We start from the raw sequence: 25,719 nt of genomic DNA, 5'->3' as shown, positions 1-25,719 counted from the left end.
GCAGCACTTTAGGACCTGGAAAACATCCCTACAGTCATGTGTACATAAGGTTATGTAGGATAAGTTGTAATGGAACTGGTAGTAATTGCTACAGTTGCTGCTGAACCACCAAATCCTGGATTTTGATGTCTTGTTAGTCATCAAAAATGGGTTCCCCGCCTTGGGTGCTATATTAGCTGGTTGTCTAGTTTAAAAAGACTATGGTCCCATTTTCCCCAATTTCCCTCATATCTGTTTCTCCAAATCCCAGTGAGCTAAGTGGAGGTTACTTCTGGATTGACATGGATATGATTGTACTGCAAAACAGCTTTATTCCTGTATTGTACAGCATGTTTCAAAAAGATGGGCCTGATTTGAAATCACTATATCTCTGCAACCACAAAGTGCCATGAATGAAACCCTTACCACTTGAAAGAGTGGGGCGTAGAGTTTCAAATTATTATTGCTAGTTGCATCTCCCAGCACACAAATAGCCCCCAGCCTCAGTCATTCGCAAGATGGTGACCCCACAACATGAGATCTAATGAGATATTCTTCATTAGTGGGGTTATTTTTTGGATTTGTTTCTATCTCCAAATGGTTAGTAAAACTTGAAAACATGATAACTCATTAAACAGTTAGTAACTTATTGTGTAAAGTAACATGTCACCATCATATCATATACTGGCTTGAAACTGGGTCCAACATTTTGAAACACTATATTTCTTTCAGTTATAGAGCAAATATGGCCCTTCTAAATTTAAGGCACAAAAGCCAAATGCAGAGGTATAGTTCATAGCTTGGCAGTACTACATGCAAAAAGAACCTAGGGAATATTGCTGATCATAAGATGAATCTTAGCAGAATAGTAGTTTAGCTTGCATTAATAGAAGCATAATTTCCAAGTAGAGAGAACTATATTCTGTACAGATCAGACTTCATCTGGAGTACTGCATTCAGTTCTGGGCACCTCATTTTAAGAAGGATATAGTGAAAGTGAAGCAGGCTCAGAAAAGAGCAACAAAGATGACAAAACTATAAAGAACAAAACTTGTGAAGAGAGACTGAAGGAGTCAGGCATGTTCAGCTTAGTGAAGAGAAGATTGAAAGGTGACATGACTATACAATTACATATTCCAAAGTGTTAAATAGGAAATAGTCCACATCACTTATGTATGGTTCTTTTTATCAAACATTTGCAAAGGAACAATCAATTTCCAGCAAATTATTAATACACCACAAGCAGAAGTCAGGAATGACAAGGAAACTCAGGCTTTGGTTGTTCAATCTGTTGTTATGTGTGAAATAGGAGTGCGCTTTTGAAATATTTTTGCACCATTTGTGCAATAAAACATCTGCTGATGTAGGACAAAATACAGGAAAATCATTTTAAAAACAAATAAATGTTCCAGTTAATCTAGATTTTATAAACACATTAATGACTGATTCAAGCAAAATGTAAAAACATCCTCTTATGTGAAAACATCCTAAAGTGATTCAAACAAGCCAACCACAAAAGTGGTTCAAATGCTGCCAGGATTAAAAGCCAAGCTAACCAGGAAGAAAATTAGTCTGTAATAATTTGAGGCTAATTAAATAATAATAGTAAACCCTACTTGGACAGTATTGTGTGTGTTCTATGCAGGACTTTTGCTGTCTATGTATGAACAAAGCAAAAAAGCATGCAAACAAGTGGTATATTTTTTTTCTCACATCCAGTTCAGCCATATAAGCCATATAAGCCAAATAAGATACTGCTGAAAGCATAAGCAATTTTTCAACAATACTATCACAATGGTCTATATTTACTTTCTCAGAGATCCTGAAATCTGCCCTGTCACAGATACCTCCATCCAGCTTAGGGCCCTGCTAAAGCCTGAGTTTTAAAACAGATATCAGTCTCTCAAGTCCTTTCTACATTGCCATATAATCCAGATTATCAAAGCAGAAAATCTACATTAGCTGCTTTGAACTGGATTATTTTAGTCTATACTGCCATATAATCCAGTTCAAAGCAGATTATTTGAATTTTTTTATGGCAGTGTAGAAGGAGCCTCAGGGCTTACTAGTACCCAATCTAACCATCTCTTTGCTCTTGGTATATATGTAAGTCTAACCATTCAGACAGTTAATGACTTGTTTCTGGAACAAAACTGTGATTCTTCATTAGATATATTAAAACTTGACCTCAGAAGGGAATTTTTCAGAAACCAAGCAAGAAAAGCTCTGATGGAAACTGTTCCTGTTCAAAGACAGAAGTGGATACAAGATACCAGCCAGGCTAAAAGAAAACCATATTCTTACGAAGCAGTCACCAGATGTGATGTAATTTGGAACTGTTACATTGAGGAGATAAGAGAATTATAATCCTCATTAATTGTTCTGTGCTATATGCATCCTAGGGGCCCCTCATGGCACAATGCGTTAAAGCGCTGAGCTGCTGAACTTGCAGACCAAAAGATGCCAGGTTCAAATCCCGGGAGCGGAATGAGTGCCCGCTGTTAGCCCCAGCTCCTGCCAACCTAGCAGTTCAAAAACATGCAAATGTGAGTAGATCAATAGGTACCGCTCTGGCGGGAAGGTAACGGCGCTCCATGCAGTCTTGCTGGCCACATGACCTTGGAGATGTCTACGGACAATGCCGGCTCTTCAGCTTAGAAATGGAGTTGAGCACCAACCCCCAGAGTTGGTCACGACTGGACTTAACGTCAGGGGAAAACCTTTACCTTACCTATATGCATCCTATTGGGCAGATCTAAGAAGTGAATTGCTGGCTACGGAAAGCCCATACTCATCAGTACTTATATGTGGACAGAAATCAGAACTGATATCTACACCTGAAAACATTGTAATCTAGTAGTACCTGAAAACCCTTTTTTATTCTTGTGGACAGACAAAATCTGTTAGTGGACACCTCGAACATGGGACTTCAGTTTACCCTGAGGACCCACGGACATGTTTCTAGTTCCTTCATATTTCTAGTTCATTCAACCTTCATTTGTTAAAATAACATGGGCATTATCTGTGTCGTTGCCAATTAACAACTACCTCAACACAATTGTCATATTCTATACCAGGCATGGGTAAACTTGGTAAACAGGCATGGGTAGGCTGTTAGGAATTGTGGGAGTGGAAGTCCAGAACACCTGAAGGACCAAAGTTTGCCCGTGCCTGTTCGATACCCTCCAACTGGCCTGATTCAGCAGGGACAATCCTATTTAATTTTCTCTTGTCATACTTTCTCAACTGCTTTTGAAATGTCCCAGTTTTTCTCTTCTCACTATCCTCCTTTGTTATCAGCACGGTTCAGTTATTGCAAACTGAATTCAAAATACAGAAGTAGTTAGCACTCAGTTAACTCAACAGGGGTTAGAGGAGAGGAGTGGGCAGAACCCAATCCTTTCCAGTAGGCTCAGGCAAAAGCAAACTCTTACAGCCTCTTCTAGCTTGTCTGTCCTTCTTCATCAACACCTTCTGCCATCTTGACCACACTCTGAGTTGCTTGACCATTTCCATTTCTGGAGCCCTCCCAAAACCAAGACTCAAAGCACAGTACAGATTTCCTTCAGTGATACTCTAGCACACATGATAGAATTACAAAAACATAATTTGCAGTATAAAAACACAGCAAAATCTTGCACTGGAGGAATAAAATACTTGCACAATCAAGGTGATTGTAAAGTAGTTAACCAGCAAGTGAAACTAAAAGTACCACATAGTCTTTCCATACATTAAATGTAAATCTTATCAATGGCTTGGAATGTAAGTGTATTATGTTGTCAGCCCCCTGATTTTGGAATGACAGGACAGAACAAAACACTGAAGGCCGAAGTGCTAGTAGTTTTATCTAATGCCTCACTCATCCTTAATTGCTATTCGGTTTGTCCTACTGAGAGCAGGTTTTAGACTATATAAATGTTAGAACAGAAGAAGCACATGTAATCAAAGGACCCCAAGGTAATTTAGTATAACAACCTACCCTAAGGCAGGATCCTTCACTCACCAGTCCACATTCTCACTGCACATTAACCTTCACTTATATTAATCCACTTCTCTGAAATTGTATATTGTGTCTCAAACACACTGAGCAAATGAGAGAGAGGTGCTTGTATGTTAGTTTAACAGGAAGAAGACAAGAAACCATGCTTCGGGAAGAGTGGGAAAGGTCCCCAGAGTATCTACCCAAATGTACTTTAGATGGGAGTACATTCTTGAATATGATGGTCTCAGTAATGAAGCAGATGATATATATCAAATTTTCAAAGTAGATAATTTTCCATACAAACAATTGAATGGGGAATGCAAATAAGATTCTTACTCCACCATCAACCATCCTTACCAGCTCCTAGAAGCTGAGATAGAGTACACCTGCACTGTAAAATTAATGCAGCTTGATGCCACTTTAACTGCCATGACTCAATGCTATGGAATCATGGGAATTGTTATTTTCAAAGCTTTCGCATTCTCTGTCAAAGCGTGCAGGTCTCACCAAACTATAAATCTCAGGATTCCATAGTTTTGAACCATGGCAGTTAAAGTGGTGTCAAATTGCAACAATTCTACAGTTTAGATGCAGTTTAAGTCTGATAGGCCATTTTATAAGTGAAAATCAACAGATACAACACATTAACGTTCTTTTCCAAAGTTGGCTTTCCCATTCTGAATCATGGAAAATTATTGGAGTGAAAAACTATGTGGAGAGAGCACAAATATCAAAAATATTCCCAAATAATGGTTGGAAAGGGTTTTTCAAGTGTTAGGCAGCTCTGAAAAGGAGACACAGATTGGTGAGAATATTCACATTTGGCACTTATTCTGTGTGGAAAATGCATACTTGGGGTCAGGGAAATAAAATGGTATTTTCTGTGCTGAAGATAAACATTGTAAGCAGAAACTGCTTTTTCCTGTGAGGGAATTCCATATACATTTTTTTGCACAGAATAGTTCCTGAGCAGCCACTAGTCTTTGAAAACTCTGCATTTTTGCTGACTTTCTTGGAGTGAGAAAAATGGTAAAATTATTTGTTTGTGAGAACAAAATGCATGAAGATTTGCATCCCTAGGGTGGTGAGGCAAATGGAATCATGAACCTATTTATGTAGCCTACATTCTTGCAGTTTCCATAATGAGCCATTTCCTAACATGTAAAGGGAAGATTCCACCACTGGGATAAAGAAGCAAGATTCTATTTCTGTCCCTGTCTTGCATGTTCATTTACTTCTGCAGAGGCAGGAACACGTGCAAAGGAGAAAATCCCAGGAAGCTGATTTAAATACAAGTGGAGAGGAGAACAGGAAAAAAAAGATTCTCTTCCATTTTTTACTTCCCATACTTCAGTTTTTCTAAACACTTGCATATATCCTACAGGGTTATAGTGCAAAAGGAGAACCCATAATTGTGTGTGTATGTTGCATACATGCACAGATTGGCCTGGGAAATGTCAACTCCCAAGTATGCATTCTGACGGGGAGTTGTGTTCTGCATAGCAACTAGCACATCACTGATGCTAAATAAATGTATGATAGTAGAATGAAAAGAGGCATCAGTCAAACAGGGGAAAAGAAGATAATAACAATCAAGTTAGCCTTAATATATTATTGCCTGAGATATCGAACAGCACACTTTATTCCAATATAAGCAAAAGCAGTCTTATCTTGGTTGAGATCCAAATATAGGTGACTGGGGGGAGGGATTAATAATAATAATAATAATCATCATCATCATCATCATCATCTGCCTTTCCTCATGGCTTCTTACAACCCCTTATCCTGTTGTTTTCTCAACCCTGATACACAATCACATGGCCATAAATTCTATTTTCAAAAACTGATACATTTTACAGGCACATTGAGGTCAACATTTAGAATCAGGACAAGGCAATTATTCCACTTGTTGAGATGAGCACATTAATGGCGTATAAAGTACATTTTTTTAAAAAAAAAACGCATGAATAGTGTCTGGTTTTGTGGGCCATGTAGTCCATCAGAATGGGTCTCAATTGACATACAGCCTATTAGGTCTGTGTGATCGATTAAAAATTGTTTCAAAAGTCATTGCAAAATTAGAGGGCATCAGCGTTTCATTTCTAAAATGTTTCTAAAGTGTCATTAGTAAAAAAAATTGTTACTATAACGAGAGTAAAGAAATTTCTTTACTTTTTCATTATAGTAATTGTGCAAGTAGGAAAAATTCAGAGGCACCTTTATCCCTCATTTTTACAGTTATTGTGGTGAAACTTGCTACAATGGTAGAACACATTTACCACTGTTAACCCTTCAAGTTTCAGAACGTTTCACTCATCCACAGATTTTTGGGGAATTTCCAAAGTATTTATAAACAACAATTTTTAAAACAAAAACTACAAGAGCTATCTCTATGCATTTTCTATACAAGGGCACAAGATAACAGGGGATAATTTACCCCAATATTCCCAAATATTCATGCATCTGATTTTGGGAATTTTTAAAAAAGTTTTGACAAAAACTTTTTTTTAAAAAAAAGCCACAACAGTTATCTTACTGAATGTCTCTCACATTAACCAGTAAAATCTCCATTTAGGGATTTCTTCCAGCCCAGCACAGAGATTTACTTACTAGAAGTATCAGTCAGTCCTCCTCTTTGGAGATTCAACAATGTATTGGAGCCCTGGCTGGCTGCTGCTATGGAGGGACAAATCTCTCTTCTATCCTGATTGGGGCTTTCTGATGATGAACAGAATTCTGGGAAATGTAGCTTAGGGCTGGGCCTTCTGAATTCTCTGCCATAGGGCTTCTCGCCTTTCCAAACTACATTTCCCAGAATTCTGTGCTTTCTCAGTCTCTTTCCCAGCAAACTCTGCTTTCTCCCTGCTCTTTCCTTCTCCTAATGGCGAGAGGCCATTCATTTAAAAAGGAAAGGCAGCCTTTTTGGCTTTGCTTTGCTTCCTCACACTAAAAATGAAATTGACTTTAGATGGCTTCCAAGATTTACAAAATTTAAACAAAAAATTAGGTAAGTTTTGATCCTTAAGTTTTTGTCATGGGTCATGCCTATACATCAGATATTGTGTCATAAGTATGAATTTACTATGACTTATGATGACTAATGAAAAATTGAACCCCCTACAGCCTATACAATTGTGAGGATTAGCAGGACCATATAAGAATGCAACATCTTTCTCTGGGCAAGATCCTACACTGAAGCATAGGTTCATGCTTGCTGTTATGGGTCCTTCATTCTGGTAACTCTTGAGCATCAGGAGGGACTGCAGTGGCTGAATTGGGGGAGGGGGGTTAATTCAGATCTTGAAGGAGCAGCTGAATCCAATTCAGTGGTGTGGAGAGAAGCAAGGATATGATCATGGATAAGGTTCACTCTCCTTTACTGTCTTCCAAATGCCCAGAGCAGCTATATCTTCATGGTCTGAACTGTTTCTCCCTTCTCTCCCTATCAGTGCTTCTCATAGATATGAAATCTGCAGTAATCTGAGACAGATCATAAGAGCTCAATGAGAATTTTTTTTTTACATGTAACTAAACCTATAGTCACTGAAGATTAAGAAATATTGGGTCCAAATCTCTTACGGCTAATGCAATTTGCTAGATACACTAATCATGAACAGACGTGAATCTTTGTTTTGTTACAAGAAAATGTCCCAGTAGGAATCAGCACATCTTTCTTATTCAAGGATGGCTTCTCATGGTTGATTATATTCAAAATCAATATACTTTGTTCAGGACAAGAAATCTGTCCTGCATATCAAATTATTCTCATTTGAAAACAATTCTTGAAAATATTTTGGTCCCAATTTGCAAATTAGTACAGTAGTGATGTAGCGGTTTCAGCGTTAAGACTACAACTCTAAATACCAGGATTTGAATCCTAGCTTTGATATTAAACCCATGGAGTGGCTGGGGAAGTCATACTCTCTCAGCATTAGTAGAAGGCAATGCCAAATTTCTTCTGAACAAATCTTGCCACATAGTTAGATTTTTGCTGCTAGATTTTTTAAAAAAATAATCAATGTGAATATCATCTAGCCTCTATTCCTCTGAAGATGGAATGAGCCTTATATAGTGAATGCAACATAAAATTTAATTTATTTGCATTTATACTTTCATTTGTTAATTTTATGTGCACTCTGTGTGTGTGTGTGTGTGCAATTACTGCAACACATTTTATTCTGTTCTATTCTATTAATATTTCATTACTTCCACATAAATTGCAGATTAAAAAGTACATATTAGGAGTTGCAAGATGAATGATGTCACATTATTAATACACAGATAGTTTTGGATTTTCTAAAAGTATCTGTTCAGAGGCAAACTTCCTCTTGTCAATGAAAGATTATTTTTAGCTTCATTTTATCAATTGTTTTTTTAGTCAACCTTTAATAATTCCTAGAAAGAGAATTTCTTGTACTTTTTCTTTCAGATTACTGAACAGCTTTAGAATTAAAATATCCTTGTACATTTTATATACATTTTAACCCTGTTATTTCTACTTTCCTCCTTTCACCCACTGTACATGTGTCTTCCTTTTTGTTATTATTACTCATATGTTTTCTTTTATTAATTCCCCCTTCACCCACTCTAGATTTCCAGATCATTAATAGTGATTTCGAAAAGAGGGAGAGGTTGAAAAGATGACTGCAGGGACTCTCTCTCAGACCAACTTCTTTCCTTCTTCAATTCTTCTGCATTTTTAGGGAATAAAACCCTTAAAGGTCCTGATATGCCAAACACCCGCTCTTCCCTTCTCTGTGTCTTTCAGATACTCACCAGTTTAGCCTCGGGCTAGTTTCATAATAAAAAAACCCTGATATTCAGCATGAGATCCATAACACAGCAATCTCACTCTGAACAATACCTTTCATTACAGCAGTTCTTCTGACTCCTTTGCTTGAAACAGTTTGAATTTCCCACCAGCTCAGTTGTGTGATATTTGGCCTCTTTTAGACTAGCTAGCTCTTCTGAGAGGAAATCTACAGGGCAAAGAGTAGAAGGCTCATGAGCCCTGAGGGCTTGTTTGAGAAAATATGAAGTCTTCAGAAAAAGTTTGTGTGAGCTCTAGTTTAGGATGAAAGGGATTATTCAATTGGAGTCCATGTTGAGGGTCACTTTATCAAACTCCAATTGCCACTTTTAGTTATAGGGACAACCTAGAAATCCACATTTAAAATTTAACACATTCTTTAATTATTTTTATACATAGATATATAGGAAAAACAGCATTGTGTTGCTTCTTTTAAAGTGTTTCTGCACAAGACATAGCATTCATAATTTTGATTTTAGTATTCATTTTACCATGCAGTCATATTCAGTGTACCATACAAACTTTGTCTCTCTTCAGATGGCTATATCTGAAGAATTAGGGAAGCATCTGAATTCTTTTTCTTATCCATTAGACTTTTCATGTCCATAATTATATGGGCTGCATGGGTTGGTTTCAAAAAAGCACACAGCTGAGATTAATTAGATCAGTAATAAATAACTAGATTCGCATTACCCTTTGTGCAATATTTAATATCAAACAATACATAATATTTATTCATTTAAATCTAAGAACTATTATCATCCTGTTATAATATGTCTTAGTTCAACACAAGTCAAATAGAACTTGTGTTCTATCAGAATGCCCAGGGCGAAGCATGCTGCTTCATCTGGCTTCCAGAAGGAAAGAGGGAGCAGCGGGGGGGATTCATCGCACTGCACATGGCTTGCTCTCGGTGATGCTTTCCTCATCACATGGTGGCTCCATTAGAGTTAATACAACATGGGAGTTCTCCTGTGTTGGGAAGAAAGCATCTGGCAACGTGTTCACCCCGGTTGGGGGCAGGTCCTACACCGGAAGTCAAACAATGTTGTCTGATGTCTGGTGTGGGCCTCTGTCTTCCAGATGGAGTGAAAGCATCTTAGGCTGATTTCACCCCATCTGATGAGGTTGGAAGAAGAGCAGGAGGAGGATATGTAATAATATGGAAATGTATATAAACCAAAACAAGTGCAACATAATAAAATAAATAAAAACAACACAGATATAACAGAATAATTACAAGTAGAACTAAAACATCTGAAAATAAGAAGGAAAAACTACTCAGATACACAACATAACATATCACTGAGCTAGCACAAATTGTGTTGCCAAATATCACACAACTGAGCTAGATGCTCATTTTCAAAGTTCATACAAGAATGGTATCCACTCCAGTAAGTTTTCACTATACAAGTAATTGAACAGCTAGTTTTGCAAGAAGGTGTGACACATTTTAACTAACCATGTTGCATAACCTCTTGCAGAAGAGGTTGTTCAATCACAACAACTTGTATGGTTGGTTGTACAATGGTTTGCACAATCACATCTTAAAATAGATACATACTCCAGTTCAGCTGCACTAGTAGAAATTTCAGTCTGCATACATTAAACTGGACTTGGACCTATGACACAAATCTGCAAATAATCTAGCAGATGTGTATCTCCCAAAGGATCATAAGCCAAGAAATGTTCAATAAATTCATATTTTTCAGCATTTCATAGATAAGAATTGAGACGTGTGGTCAAGCAATATCAGAATGTGATCAAAGTGGCAAAAAGTATTATTGAGAAAAAACACACAAGATAGAAAACGCTGTAGCAGTTTGCTTTTGCTACTGAAAAGTACAATATTCCATCTCCTTTCATGGAGTTAAATGAGTGCAAACTGCTTTTTCAATTTGAACTTAGTTTGGAAAAACTGAAGTAAACTGAGAACAAAAAGGAAAAGTAGGGAGAGGCAAGAGAAACTGGAACATTTTAAAAGTAAAGGGAAAGCGAACCAACAAAGGATTATGATTGCTTGTCCCTGCTAATCTGGAAGTTGGAAGGTATACAATGTGGAAAAAAACTTATGGAATCCAAAAAATGTTTAGAAAATATGTTTTTATTTCAATATTGTTGTGATTTTAAACCATTAGAAAGCAATACAACCACTGGTGAAAAATCTGCATTTTAAGGAAGCATGCTAAAATCCCAATAAAAATGAAGTCTGGGGAAATTGTATATATATTTTTCTAATTATAACTTATTTAATATTTTATATATGAAAAACAATGTTGAAAGCAAAGTCACTGATCACAGTAGCTAAATCTAGGGCAGGGGTGTATTTGGAAACATTCTTTTACATTTACAAATATATACATGCAACATTTCTGTGCAGATTTTTCATAGAGAGCTGTTAGCAAGAGAGAAGTTAATAGCTTAAGTCTTTTCTGAAAAATCCACATAGACAACTCAGTTCAAATGATTTTTTAAAATAATAATAATAATAATAATAATAATAATAATAATAATAATAATAACAGAAATATTTTTTAAAGTCTTTTTAGGCCTATACAGCTGCTTCTCACATTTTCAAGGGAAGAGGTGTGGAGTCCCTGCAAAAGTGGAAAAACTAGAAATGTAAATAGAAATAGCAAACAATTTGCTTTGTACCTGAGAGAACACTTGTTTACATCTTCTAGTGTGATTCTATGCTGGAGGACCTAGAAATGCCTAGAAATAACATTTTTTTTTCAGTCATATGTAAGGCAGCAGTAAATACTGTAATCTGTGAATAATTGAATCCATGAATTGCTTAATCCACAAATGTGGAAATGCGACTGTTATGCCAACATAAATCTGTTAAAATTATTCCAAGCTCCAGGGGGAGGGAGAGGTCTGGTATTTAAATAGCTGGCATATGTTTAGGATTCTGATGCCTGAGTCTCCATGTAATCTAGCTTTCCAGAAATAAGAGTTCAGATCGCATTTAAGCCAGGGTGTACTGCATCTTGCAGAAAAAACTCTTTAGATTTTTTTTAAAGGCTAAGAAACCTAGGCTCAGGTCTTCCATCACATCAGATAAGGAAATCATTTTGTTAGTGGCTGATGGTAGTGATGGAGGAAATGGCAGAAGTAATAATAGCTGTCTAACAGCAGTAATAATAATTGAGTGAACTAACCATTAAAGTGGGACACGACACATTTAGCTTCACTCTTTCAAAGTGCTTTATATATTTCCAAGACAGACAATCTACCATGGAGTCCTTGGAAAATACGCAGGATATTATAACTTTCAGGATGGTGGCTTTCGGAAATAGTAATATTATTATATGTTTAATGAGTACGACTTTCTTATTGACTCACTAACCATGCATTTATGATCTCTGTTTTTAGCTTGGGCTTTAGTGTCTCATTGATTTTTTCTCTCTCACACTTTTCATGTTTCAATTTTTATTATCACAACTCCAATGTGATAATCTGTAGAAATAAACAGGTAATAATTTACAATTAGTTTACAATAAATTAAGCAAAATGATGTCTGTACAGAAAATGGGATTCCTAATTTTATTACGAGACAACTACAGGGAGGGAGGGAAGACTGCTGGGCAAGTGAATTATAAAAAGTCATCAAAACAATGTAGAAACAAGTTATACAGAACCATGAATAAAGTTGCTATTTTATAAATCACATCTTATAGTTAACTACAGTGTAGTTTCTGCCAATATTATAGGAAAACGACCTTCATTGATAGACTCCTATGATGCTGGTAGTTTTGCTAGCAAGCTTTTATAACAAAATGGTAGTCAATGGAACAACTTGCCTCCAAATGGATTCTTCTGGGTATCTTTGTGCCTACAGCAGTTAAACCTATTTTTATTCATCGCAATTGTGCAGAGTTAAAAAAAACACGTACTGTCTGGTTGATAATGGAAAATCAGTTTTCAAACTTGGACTTCTGGAAACCCATTTTAGCAAATGACTAAAAATAAAAAAATAAGTTCTACTAATTGCTATAAGACAAGACTGGGGAAGATGCAGACCTCTAGATATTACGCGACTGAAACTCCAAACAACATTAGCCAGTTTAGGCAATGTTGAGGGATGATGGCAATTGGAGCTCTATCTACAGCTGTAGCTCCACATTTTCCCCATCCCTAGGAATGCAAGAATTACCCTGAAACTGTTCCAGCAGACAATCTGTTCTATAGAGAGTTGTAATACTATATAGCCATTCAACCCACCACAGAAAAGGGTTTTCTATAGTATATACGCAACTCAGATGTGTGCATATGCAAGTATCCTTGTATACATACTTGAAGATTTGTTCTCCAGGAATGGTCTGGCCTCATAAGAACAGAACGCAATATATTATTTATAATATATTCCTTTACGTACTGCTTAATATAATGTCTTTTTCATCCTCTTCCTCCACAACTATTTCTGTGAGTGTTTGTGCATCTGATGGCTATTACTTAAACAGCACATAAAGATGCATTAATTTATTTTATTTTATTATTATTTAATGGCCTTTCTCCTAGTACAGGACACAAAGTGGCTTATAACTATTTAAAACAAATGTTAAGCTGAAATCTTATTTCATAAAAGTTTAGAAAAAAAATAAATGATCAGTTCTAATTAAAACTCAGTTTAAATAATTTAAAGCATTTTCCAAACAAAGTTTTAAAAAGATTTTTAAAAATCACCAAATATGCTTGTAATGGTGCTGGGACTGAGAGAAAGCCCCCTCCCAAAAGATCTGAAGCCCTTGGGAAGTCTTGACTAGGGAGATATAGTCTTTCAGATAGTGTGGATCCTAGCTATACAGGCTTTAAAGGTCACAAACAGCAGTTGCAATTCTGCAGACAAATGGATTGATAGCCACAGAAGTGAATTATATGTTTCATGCAACCAGACTCAGTCAGCACAGTTGGACCAGCTGAAGCACAAAGGCAATCTCAATAGAGTGTGTTACAGTAATCTAAGGACCTCATCACATTGAGGTCCTGAATCTGGGGGAAAGCGTGGGCACCTGTGGGGCAGCAGAGCAAATCCGGCAGGCAGCATGGGCACCTGTCACTCTGCATCACCCCCCCCCCCCCATCCCACAGGGGAAAGTGTCACCACCCGGTTTCCCATTATACTTTCCTCGTTCTATCGAAGGAGAACATGGGAAGCCTCCAGTGTTCTCAGGGCTCCTTCATAGGACACGTCCAGCACAGTTCATGGACAGAGCCCTGCTAGAAGTATCTGTGTGTCATCTTATGGGATCCAGAGGGCTCCATCCAGGAACTGTGCTTGTAGCGTCCTTTGACTGGTAAGAAAGCCCATGTGATGAAGTCACGAATTGGATATAACATGATGTGTCTTACCATAACCACATCTGACATCTTTCAGAATAAGCACTTGCTGGATAACCTCTTCCAGTGGTTTCAGATAGGTATTAATCAGAATAGAGGCAAGAACCAAGCCCTGAGTGATATCAAAAAACTGCAAAACAGTTCCCTAAATCCCATCCTAGAGAGGTGATAGAATAATACCACAATCAATTCTATCAAAACGCACTGAGAGGCCCAGCAGAAACTCACTCCCCCTATCTAGCACCCCAATATCAGGATGACCTAAGCTGTCTCAGTACCACAGCCAGGACTGAAACCAGACTGAATCTCATACAGGAATCCCAGAAGCTGGACAGCTACTACATATTCTGAAACCCAAAAAGGAATGTTGAAAATTCTATAAGCAAGGTGGGGATTCTAATAATGGCCTCAACACAGCCACTTTTAGGCCTTGATTACAGCAAAGCATTCACTACTCCATATAAATTCCCATCTATTCATTTTTAAGAGCCAGGAAGGTCATGGCTCCAATAAGCTTCTGGTAGCTCGCACATCTCCGAAGATCCTGTCTACACCCTCAGGATACACAAGCAACACTAGAACAAGCAAGAATTAGGTTTATGTCCTATGAACCTGTATCAACTACTGCTTCCAAATCAGAGTAGATTCGAGCAAAATGCTGTAGAAAAAAATTTCACATTGGGCTGCTAGGTGCTCTACATGCTGCTCTTGTGGGAGAAATCATAAGAGGTACCACTCTACTCAACGAGTGGTAAAGGCTCAAGTACAAAGAGCTCTAGATCATGTTTGGTCAGACCTGTTCAGAATCTTCACCATGAGCACTTTAATCTGTGTATTAAACAGGAGCACACAACAACATAGTCAATCTACTATGGTGAGAACTGCAGCTATGCTCTGAGTGAACAAAAGACAGAGATTAGCTTCACTTATTTCATTCCCCCTAATAAAAGATCACTGTACTTTTGTAAACTCGGTCACCAAAACACCAGTCACTAGTACACCACTACATGTATAAGGGCTGAAAAAGTATGTCTCCTGCCTACAATACATATCCATTTACTGTCTAAAATCATACCTTTTAAAATTAAGTCTATGTATGAATTAGAAGTTGTTCCTCACAAGTGAAACATTTCCATGTCATGAAAAGCGATTCCAAAGATTCAATACAGTTGTTTTCCATGTTTTTCTCAAACTTCTCAAATAAACTGATTCTACTCCCTCACCCCCAACTCAAGTAATCTGATTAGCAAGTATGGTAATTCCATTTGAGACTGAGTATTTTACTGTATATAGTGTATATATGTGATGCAACAGTGGTGAATGTGTATGAGGACTGAAAAAGTTATGGAAAGAATTCAAGGATATTCCATGTTATGCCTCATTTCTTTAATATTGTAATCCCAATGTTTCTTTCTTTCAGGAAAATCCACAAGGGACAAGTAGCAAATGGCCCAGGGACCAGCACTGGTCCATAGTTCACCACTGTGAATAGCTCTTGCCCAAATGATACCCTGAGGGCTCCTAGTGGCACAGCAAATTAAACCGCTGAGCTGCTGAACTTGCTGACTGAAAGGCAGGCAGTTCAAATCCAGGGAGCAGAATGAGGGCCCGCTGTTAGCCTTAGCTTCTGCCAAACTAGCAATTCAAAAACACGCGAATGTGAGTAGATCAATAGGTACCGTTACGACGGGAAGGCAACAGTGCTCCATGCAGTCATGCTGGCCATATGACCTTGGAGGTGTCTATGGACAACGCCGGCTCTTCAGCTTAGAAATGGGGATGAGCATCAACCCCCAAAATCAGACATGACTAGACTTAATGTCACGGGAAAACCTTTACCTTTACCTAAATGATACCCTAAAAGCATACAGGATTTTTAACATAGTACTAAGTAAACCAAATAATGAACTGATCCAACTCACTGCGAAACATGCATCTCTCAAATTGGGAAACCATTTTCAGATATTAAGAGGTCATAAAATAAGTTTGTAATATATAATATACTAAATCTCAAAAATTACATTAAAGAAAAAGTCATAACAACACTAGCCAATTAGTAGGATAGCTGTTCTGTAAAGTCCAGTACAGTAGAGTCTCACTTATCCAAGCTTCATTTATCCAATGTTCTGTATTATCCAACGCTGTCTGCCTTTTAGTAGTCATTGTTTTTGTAGTAAAAGTTGCAATGTTTTGGTGCTAAATTTGGAAATACAGTAATTACTACATAACATTACTTTGTATTGAACTGCTTTTTCTGTCAATTTCTTGTAAAACATGATGTTTTGGTGCTTAATTTGTAAAATCATAATGTAATTTTATGTTTAATAGGCTTTTTTCTTAATCCCTCCTTATTATCCAAGATTTTCGCTTATTCAATGTTCTGCCGGCCCGTTTATGTTGGATAAGTGAGACTCTACTGTACTAAGCAGAAGTATGCTATACTTAATCTGTACATGCACAGAGTAGAAAAGAAACACTATGTAATTGAACAGAAGTATGAATTAAATTAATTGATTTTGGCCTGTGCAATTTTGAGGCCCATCTCTAGACTCCTTGCTGGTATTTCAAGCAAAAATGTCCTCTGTTATAACAATCTTTTTCAAAGTACAATACTTCTCTTTTAGAATCTCCAATAAGCCTGTTAAATTGTTCCAGGACAGTTTTAAAGCCACATTTATTATGGGAATGATAAGCCAGTAGTAGCCTGAGTACCAGGTTCAAAACTTGAGGGACACTCAGGAAAGATGCCCTCAGATTTCAGATTATGAAGGGTTTTTAAAAATCAGCTTTTGACAAAAGTCACCAAGGCAATGCACAGCAAATCAAAATTAAACCACGACAATACTATAAAGCATAAACACACTGCTGGAAGTATATGATCTGAAGAGAGAACTGGAGTGGAACTTGGTCCTATCTCATGGTATAAAGTGAGTGGAAACAGATGACATTGTTCCTCTATCACATCCTCAACATACCAATATAATGTTGATGTTTCTTGTAAAACTTCCAATGCCCTTCTCTTCCGTCTAGAGAGGGTGCATTGTGTTGGGATTTGAGCACTGAACTATGACTCTGGAGGCCAGGGTTTGAATCCCTGCTTGGCCATGCAATTCCACTGGGTGACCTTAGGCAAGACACATCCTTGCAATCCGATAGTCCCATATCTGCCACCAAAGCACAATTCAGTAGCAGACACACTCTCAAAAAATCTTGCCAAGAAAACCCAGTGACAGATTCACCTTATGATCACCATAAATCAGGCACACAACAACAGCAACAACTTCCCATACTTATTAACATTTATATTTAAAAGGATGTGGCATAACTGCTGCTATGTATATCCGTTATTGTCTAGCCACTGTTTCAGCAACCTATCCCTTAGCTTCACAAAACACCATTAAATACCAGGGTATCCGCAGTGATGACAGTGAGCTAGATAGTTCCCATGTATGAGTCCAGCAAATGTAAAATTGGGATCAATTTTTATGGACCTTGAAGCCCCACCAATCCTCTAAAGCTCCCAATTTTTAATGGTGTGATTTGGGGGCAATTTATGCCTCAGTACCATGAAAAAATTCTCTTCCCCCTGAAAAATGTGAAAATATCCCACAACACCCTAAAGCCCCCGATGGTGCAGCAGGTTAAACCACTGAGCTGCTGATTTGCTGACCGAAAGGTCGGCATTTCGAATCTGAGGAGTGGGGTGAGCTCCCACTGTCAGCCTCAGCAGATTGAAAACATGCAAAAGTGAGTAGATCAATAGGTACCACTCCAGCGGGAACGTAACAGCACTCCATGCAGTCATGCCAGCCACATGACCTTGGAAGTGTCTATGGACAATGTTGGCTCTTTAGCTTGGAAATGGAGATGAGCACCAACCCTCAGAGTTAGACACAACTAGACTAAATATCTGGAGAAAACCTTTACCTTTACCTTATACCCTAAAGCCCCATATTGCCTCCAAATACTTCTATTTTCTCTACAGCCTCTTTCAAAATATCAGGAAGTCATTTCCAATTCCTATTTTGAGAAGGACTGCAAAGGAAAATGAGAATACACTCAGCCCTCCATATCCATGGGTCGAAACTATTTTTTAAATGTGATTTTATGTAAGGGACATCATTTTATATAATCGGACTTGAGTATCCATGGATTTTGTTATCCATGGGAATCCTGGAACCTAATCCCAGCAGATACCAATAGCCCACTCTATTAAGGCTTGCTGCAGGGGTGGGAGGATGGGTGCAGGACCCCTGGGGAAAATTGGGCCTTGCTCCCCACACACTTACCCACTACTGCTTCGCAGCCTTCGGAAATGGTACTGAGTCTTGTATGATAACTCTGGCTTAAAAACCACATCCCCCAATATGAAAGTGCTCTGCAGACTCAGCATGCATCAACATTGCTTTATTATTGCCATTGTATTTTTAGGCAGACAGCCAGCGACTGTGAGGTATACGACTCACATTGCCACATCCCATATTTATCCTGGGATGCAAAGTCTTTTAGCCTTTCACCATTTGCAGGATTTGGACCTTCAGCCTAATCAGTTCATGTAAAGCATATTTGATTGTAAGTATGAATGAATGGTCTCACACCATAGTTTTCCATGAAAAAGAAAGGGAAAAGGGGGGGGGGAGTACAGAAAGTACAAATGATTTAATCCATATTAACCTTAAAACTTTCTTTTCACTGGAAAAAGTGAGTCATCTTTAGTGCTACAAAAAAAACCCTTTTATAAAAAGAAAACAATAGAGTGCACCCCCTTTTTTAAAAAAAAAGAAAAGAAGAAGAAGTGGGGGAGGAAAAAGGATAAACAAGAATCCAAACAATTATAGCAATTATGTTACCAGGTAGGCAGACTACTTCTTGCACGTGAGCACAAACAAGACACTTCATTTCAAGGATAAAATTGCTTGTCTGTATGAAGTGAGAGATATTTATTTTGAGTTCAAGGTGCTAAAGTTTTTGAACCTTTCCCTTTTCACACATTTAGGCTTGTGCACAGAATGCTATGGTCTTTCAATTATAATTAGTTATTCTCTAAATACCCAAGGGTAGGAAGAAAGAATTCCATATAAATAATATTGGAATATATTCTAGGCAAAGTTGAATGCCAGCATTTTTTTTCTTTTGAACCACACCATACAGAATAATTGCTTGCATTTTTGCAGACATCTATTTTCTGGGAATAAAACTGAATCAGAAAGAAACTGGGAGACAATAGGCCCATTAGATGGGCTAGCTACATTCCACAGAGAAACAAGATGAGTGATAACCACATGCCTAATGGCAGACTTGACTCTAGAGTAGACAGGAAAACCAAAACAAACACACAAGAGAAATCAGTTACTTTTAAATGTTTTTACTCCTTATACATCACCTTAAAGGCTGTGGTGGATTGAAATACATTCAATAATAAATAAGTAATGAAGTTACTCCCTTTCATTGTATTCTTCCCACCTCTATTTTGATAGGAGTTGCATTCTTCAGACTCTTGTGGTTTGTGCAGCACTAGCTTTACATAAGAATAAGTTCTTACTTTTTCAGAATCAATGTCTTTTTAATGTAGTTAGTATCTGTGCCTTCAGCTAGCATAGTTTTGTAGAACTTTTTCTGAATCCACTGCAAATTATATAGATCTCACAATATGTGACGCTAGTTTCGTATCACATATGGTAAGAATTTTAATTTGCAATCCAGTGAGTAGTTGTAGAAGCCTAACCAAGTTCAGTGGGAATTATACATTTGTGGCTAGGGCAAGACTGCAATCTTCCAACCAGAATGGCTATTCTTTTTAACTAGCTAAAAATTAAAAACACACATTTTAAACAAAATCTGCCATAATGAGTTAAAAAATAAAGAAATGATGGGATGGGTAAAATGTAAGTTGATTTATTAGTGCTCTGTATTCTGCAAATATCCATAGTTATCTCAAAACATTTCATTAAAATGAAAAGAGATTAATTTGTGGGTTGCTGTAAGTTTGTGTTTAGCTTAAAATCTACACAACAAGGCAGCGTTTAAAAGGAAGCAGATTGAATGGAGTGAATGCAGCAGGAAAGATTGCATCACTAAAGGTAAAAATCCATGGAATTACACAGTTCCTTCCTTTACGGCTGCCTTCTGGTCTGATTATGTACATCTATTTTCAAAGCGCTTCTCCGCCAGGCAGCAAGTTTTCTCTGTGGCTGCTATGATAAGAAAACCTTGAGCTCCAAACCAGTGTGAGCAAGTGGTGTCTTTGTACACAAGCACTTCCTGTTTTCATTCCATGATCAAATATGTTCTTTGCAGGGCAAATAGGGGAGCACTTGAGGGAGGAAAGCAGAGATGTCTGAGAGGCTAATTGAGTGTACTAAAGGGGCTGTTTGGCATGGAGGGAAAGGAGTTTTCCAAGGCTATGAATAAAGGCTGCGTGGGTCAGATTTCTTGCTGTTCCTTTTCTTTAACTATCTTTGAAGTTAAATAACAACAGCCTTAATGTCAGGCTTACCTTTCTCATATCATAATCTTTATGTACTACTGAAAAGCTTATACTACCAGGCTAGGATTTCCTTTACCCACTCAAATTCTGGATATTATCCAGAAAAAGCATACACATTTCCAAGCAATTCATCCTCAGATCCTTTCATCTTCCTGTACCATTGTAATAGCAAACGTAAGGCAAGCCCCAGTTGCAGAATGAGAACATATTAGAGCTATCCTGCAAATGTAGCAACAAAATCTTTATATGTAATACAATGTTAATTTTATGGAAGTTATTCCAAAACCAATTGCAAAAGTAATCTGCACAATTATGAAATAATGTTATGCAATAACATTAGTTAATGGGTCAAATTAAGTCATGCAGCTATAATCGAAGTTTAAAAAGTAATTCAAGCTAATATATGGGAGTAAAACATTTTTCAAGTTGAATTGTTTTTTGTAAAATATTTTATCCACAAAATCATTTTTTTCTAAATGCATTAAATAGGATAGATTTGTTCAGCCATTTCATGCTGTAAACATTTTTTTATGTAAGTTTAAAAATGCCTTTCCTTCCAGGCAAAGCAGAGGTTAATGATTTTTGTCATATTGAAATTAACAATTGCTACAGTTGGCCTTTAGTATTTTATTTGTCCTTTTGAGGTATTCAGAATAGTTCACAATAGCTTGCAGTTGAGAACATATGTAGAGAGACCCCTGTGGGTTATGGAAAAAGTTGTTCCATGCTGGTTGGGTGTTTGAAAAAAAATACAACCAGAGTTCTTTTATGTCCCTTTCATTAATGAGAATGCATGAATGTCAAAATGCACCAATGGGCCATTCAAGGGGCAAAGCCTGAGCAGCCCCTTCTTTAAGGACACATCCTGAGATGGAAAATACATTTGCTTAACAAATTAAAATAATGAGATAATTCAATTAGTTCCTTTATAAAAAGGAAGAGAAAAAAGGGTACATTGTAGGATTATTGTAATAGAAGACCAGGTCACACAGCACAAAAGGGTGGGCAAACCGATTTGAAATAAGGTTAGAGTAGTGGTGAAGGAAAATGCTTTAAAATTGGAGGCCCTTTCTAAGATATTATGCATGAAAAAAATATTTGTATTTTATTTGATCTTTGTGGTTTGGCCAGTGATATATTTTGAAAGAATAAATTAGTTCTGTAAAAAAAAAAAAAAAGAACGAGGAACTATTTAAGAGGGAGTTCTTTTCCTTCTCTGTCTGTGTTTATCTCAAAACCCTTTTTCAGTTTTCATTGTAGTCATCAGAGATCTCTGTTATCAGTTCTCAGGTCTGAGAATTATAGTGCAGTAAAACTTTCAACACCTACAAATTCATTAAAACATAAATGGCAAAGAGCATTTTTAAGCTTATGCAAGGACCATCCTCATTAAAGCTTCTGATTTTTTAAAAAATGTACCTGGTGTAAGAGGGGGAAACATAACCAAATTTCAAGAAAGCTAAAATCCAGGAAGATGCTCTTCAAGATACATGATACAAAAATTATTATTTTGGCAAAAAAAAATCCATTTAATGTTTTCCATTTAGCCATTTCAATGGGAAAAAGACAAAAGCAAAAAAAATCCATGGAGACCAAGACAACTTTGTGCCAGTGAATTAAAGTGGTTCATTCATAGCCCAAAGTTTTTTCAGCCTCACTGTGCTGCTCTTCTAACCACTTCCTATCTAAAAGTAAATAAAAAAACTCCCCCTCATACTCACTCAACTTCCAAATTAAAAACATTTTACAGGTTAGTAAATCTCCAGCTGAGGTGATGTAGCAAAGAACAGCTGTGAAGTAATTTTGATAATGATGAGAATAATAAGCACATGGCAAGGTTCAGGGCTTTGCTGTTGCAGCTTCAGTGCTCCTGAATAGATAAAAGTGATTAAATACTCCTGATTATCCCTGACCAATATGTAATGGATTTACAGCCCTTTCAATTAGTCAGTATTTGCTTAGGACTCATTATTTTGTCTTTGGTTAAGTAATCAGCCCAGAGACTCATGTTCTGTCTAATTCCTCTGAGCCAAGTGGGTACTACAGGGCACCTGACCTCTGAAATGGCCATAGCTGGAAGGCAAAAATAAGCACTGTTCCAACAGAGGCAGTGGCTATTCTGGCTAATCCTGACCCTACAGGCCAGATCAATGCACCTACGTTTGCTAATAATGCCCTTACATCAAAATCGAGGTTTAGGATTGTGGATTGCTACTCAACCCCGTTAGCTGTTCTTGCATCAGCATAAATTTTAAGAGGCACCCAGCACAGGAATCATGGCACTGTAACTAATGTCTACCAGCACAAGAATGTCTAATTTCTTGTGTGTATAATAGGAGTTGAGCATACTACCCTTTTAAGCATTTGCCCAAACAAAATGGAAGGAAAAGTGAACTAATAATTTTACCATTTTCCACCATTTCTATGCAAATAAAGAGAGCTACTACTTCTTTTGCAAGAACGTATTTTGATGCCTAAGTAAAGCTGTAATAGTCAACAAAACACCAACACATAAAACCAATTGCAAACAGGGAGATAAAGATAGATCGCTACTAAAAGTGTTGCTTTTTCACATGTATAATCTTTTCCCCCCAGAAGTGAATGTGGCTAGCTTTTAAGATAATGGACTTGAAGAGCACCTTAAATAGCTGCTTTAATCTCCTCTAGAAGTGAGGAATTAGAAATACTAAATTCTGTCTATGTTTTACATGCAAACCAGCAAAGGAAATATTTTCAAATGACTTCTCTAGTTTTACTTCCATCTTGCAATCTATGGTGGAGTAGAAATGCCATATACCCTAAATGTAAAAAATCAACATTCACACACCATTCAGAATACATGTTCACATATATTTTAATTCTGAGAAGATCTGAATATCACACTAACTCTGAAAAACCAACATTACACATCCAGTCGGACTGCTAGATTTCTCACTTTCCTTTGTACCTTAAATTTGTTTCCAACTTATGGCATCCCTATCACTGGGTTTTCTTGGCATTATTTGTTCCAAGGGGGGTTTCCTTTGCCCTTCCTCTGAGGTTGAGAGAGTGTGACTTGCTCAAGGCAAGGGTATCTAGGTGAGGATTTGAGCCTTCTGGTTCACAGTCCAAAGTGGAAACCTGTACATCGTGCTGGCTTTTTAGCTTTATCACAGGCTCTTGCAAAGGTTTCAATCCTCCGTTAAACACCTACTAGCACTTTGGTAATGTGTGTATTAGAGGGGGAAAGGCTGATTTTTCGCATTACAATTTTTAAAAAAATCTCTTTACTAGAGAAAAGAGTATAATAAAAGTTGTTGAGCTAAATCCTATTTTTCACTGGGAACTGTGTTTTATGCTCAGTATACAAATCAAGGATCGATTCAAACAATACATGTTGTACCAAAATACCAACTTCCAAACTCCCAATGCATTCTCCTAAAACAGTATGTGAATGTGTGTACAGTTTCTGAAATGGAAATTATAAATAATGAAGCTTGTGAACAATATATATACATGTATATATATTGCATTCACTTACTGTGAGATGTTGGAAAAGCCACGCCCTCATGATATTTGTTGCTACTTTTGGGAAAATTCCTCTTTTCTTCTGACGTTTTTTATCTTTGTCTGGGTCATCATCATCCCCTGTTCCGGGAGAAGCTACACTGTTGTCTAAACCATCCCCTAACAAAAACAAAATGACAACAAAAAATGGGATGAAAGGTAATAAACAAATAGAAACCAGTCAGAACAATCAGGTTAACTACTGTGTCATTTATATATAAAAATAGCAGACAACTTCCATTTCTTATTAAATATGATTCCTAATACAGATATACAAAAATCAAAAAGCACATCTATTCAAGTACTAATTTGATGTCCCTCACATGTACAAATCATTATTTCAATTATAACTGTATGTTTGACATAGTGCAATGCCTCTTTGTCAATTATGGGATTCAATATGGGAAAACCCGCCACAAGAAAACCTATTCTCTCTAAATGCATCTCTGCAAACATGCCAAATGCTTGGTGTAGGTAATCAAGTTAAATGTTCTGTGGTCTATATATTCTGGGTCCTCTGCATAGGTCACAGTAAATGTGTCACTGTTCAGTGGACATAACACACTGTCAACTCAACCCATTCCCATTTAGTACCATCTCCCTACACAAAAAAGCATGTGCGCACATACACACTCAAGCACTCTCATACATCCCTTGTATGACCCTGAACAGAATATTAGCAAGACATGAAAACTTCTATCTCTGCATCATTATCTTCTTTCTTTTAAAAAAGATGCACATCAAGGTAGGGTGCTTGCTTAATCAGAACTTTCCATCAACATCTTTCTCTTCAGTGCTTTTCCCTGGCATTAATTGTGCATTAGCAAAAATCATTTACTTTTAACAGTCATAGTTATTTTTTCTTGCCCTCCAGCAAAAATGCCTTGAAAGCCTGCCTGGAGGGCATCTAAATTATGTATCTGAAAAACTCTTCTGGCAAGGCATTGCAGGACCCCTACTTTCTTAAAATTCATACAAGCACGTCTTCCTGTTTTTGGGAAGGCATCAATCAAGAGCAGCAATATATGCCATATTCCTACATTAATATTTGAACTAATAACTTTTAAAAAAGGAAAGAAACAAGATCCGACTTGTGGCATAATCAAATGCAAAATAAATGAAGAATACTGGGACAGCACTGAGACTTTATAGATTGCTGTGTTTTCCTTACACATCATTAGCCCGGAGCCACACGAAAGAGGAAAACAGAGAAGTGGAGAGTTTATGCTCCCTGCTGGTGTTTAAGAAGCCGAGGTCCTGGAAGGACATCTGGGAATTGCTCTGAGACGGTGGTTTTTGTAATTTAAGAATAGACATTCATTAGCAGTAAATGCCATAAATCCCATGCTAAGTAAAAACCTTGTCCAAGAAAGCCTAAAACAATAAACTCTGTGCTCAATGTAGCCTGAGATAGACGCTCCATAGCTTCCTGAGGAATGCTAGAGACCCAAGAACTCACTCCTATAGCCTCTCCTGGTTTTTTAGTGCTGCTAAAACAAACACATTACTGCTACATAGAGATTGTTTATCTCAAAACTTTAAATTCTATTTCACCTTCATTTTGCGGTGCTC

General features: G+C 37.2%; 1 protein-coding gene across 8 annotated transcripts in view; it reads right to left on the bottom strand.

The window, feature by feature from the left end:
- meis2 (Meis homeobox 2) overlaps positions 1-25,719 on the bottom strand; it is a 215,197-nt gene that overhangs the window by 128,676 nt on the left and 60,802 nt on the right. For all 8 annotated transcript variants that reach the window (XM_008103147.3, XM_008103182.3, XM_003214483.4 and 5 more), the window contains one exon: positions 24,122-24,267. In XM_008103147.3, the coding sequence (XP_008101354.1) occupies positions 24,122-24,267 (146 nt within the window). The remainder of the gene's footprint in view (positions 1-24,121; positions 24,268-25,719) is intronic.

This window comes from Anolis carolinensis, chromosome 1, assembly GCF_035594765.1.
Source record: "Anolis carolinensis isolate JA03-04 chromosome 1, rAnoCar3.1.pri, whole genome shotgun sequence".
NCBI lineage: Eukaryota > Metazoa > Chordata > Lepidosauria > Squamata > Dactyloidae > Anolis > Anolis carolinensis.
The sequence above is the reverse complement of the archived record's forward strand: the minus strand, read 5'-3'. Positions and strand labels throughout refer to the sequence as shown.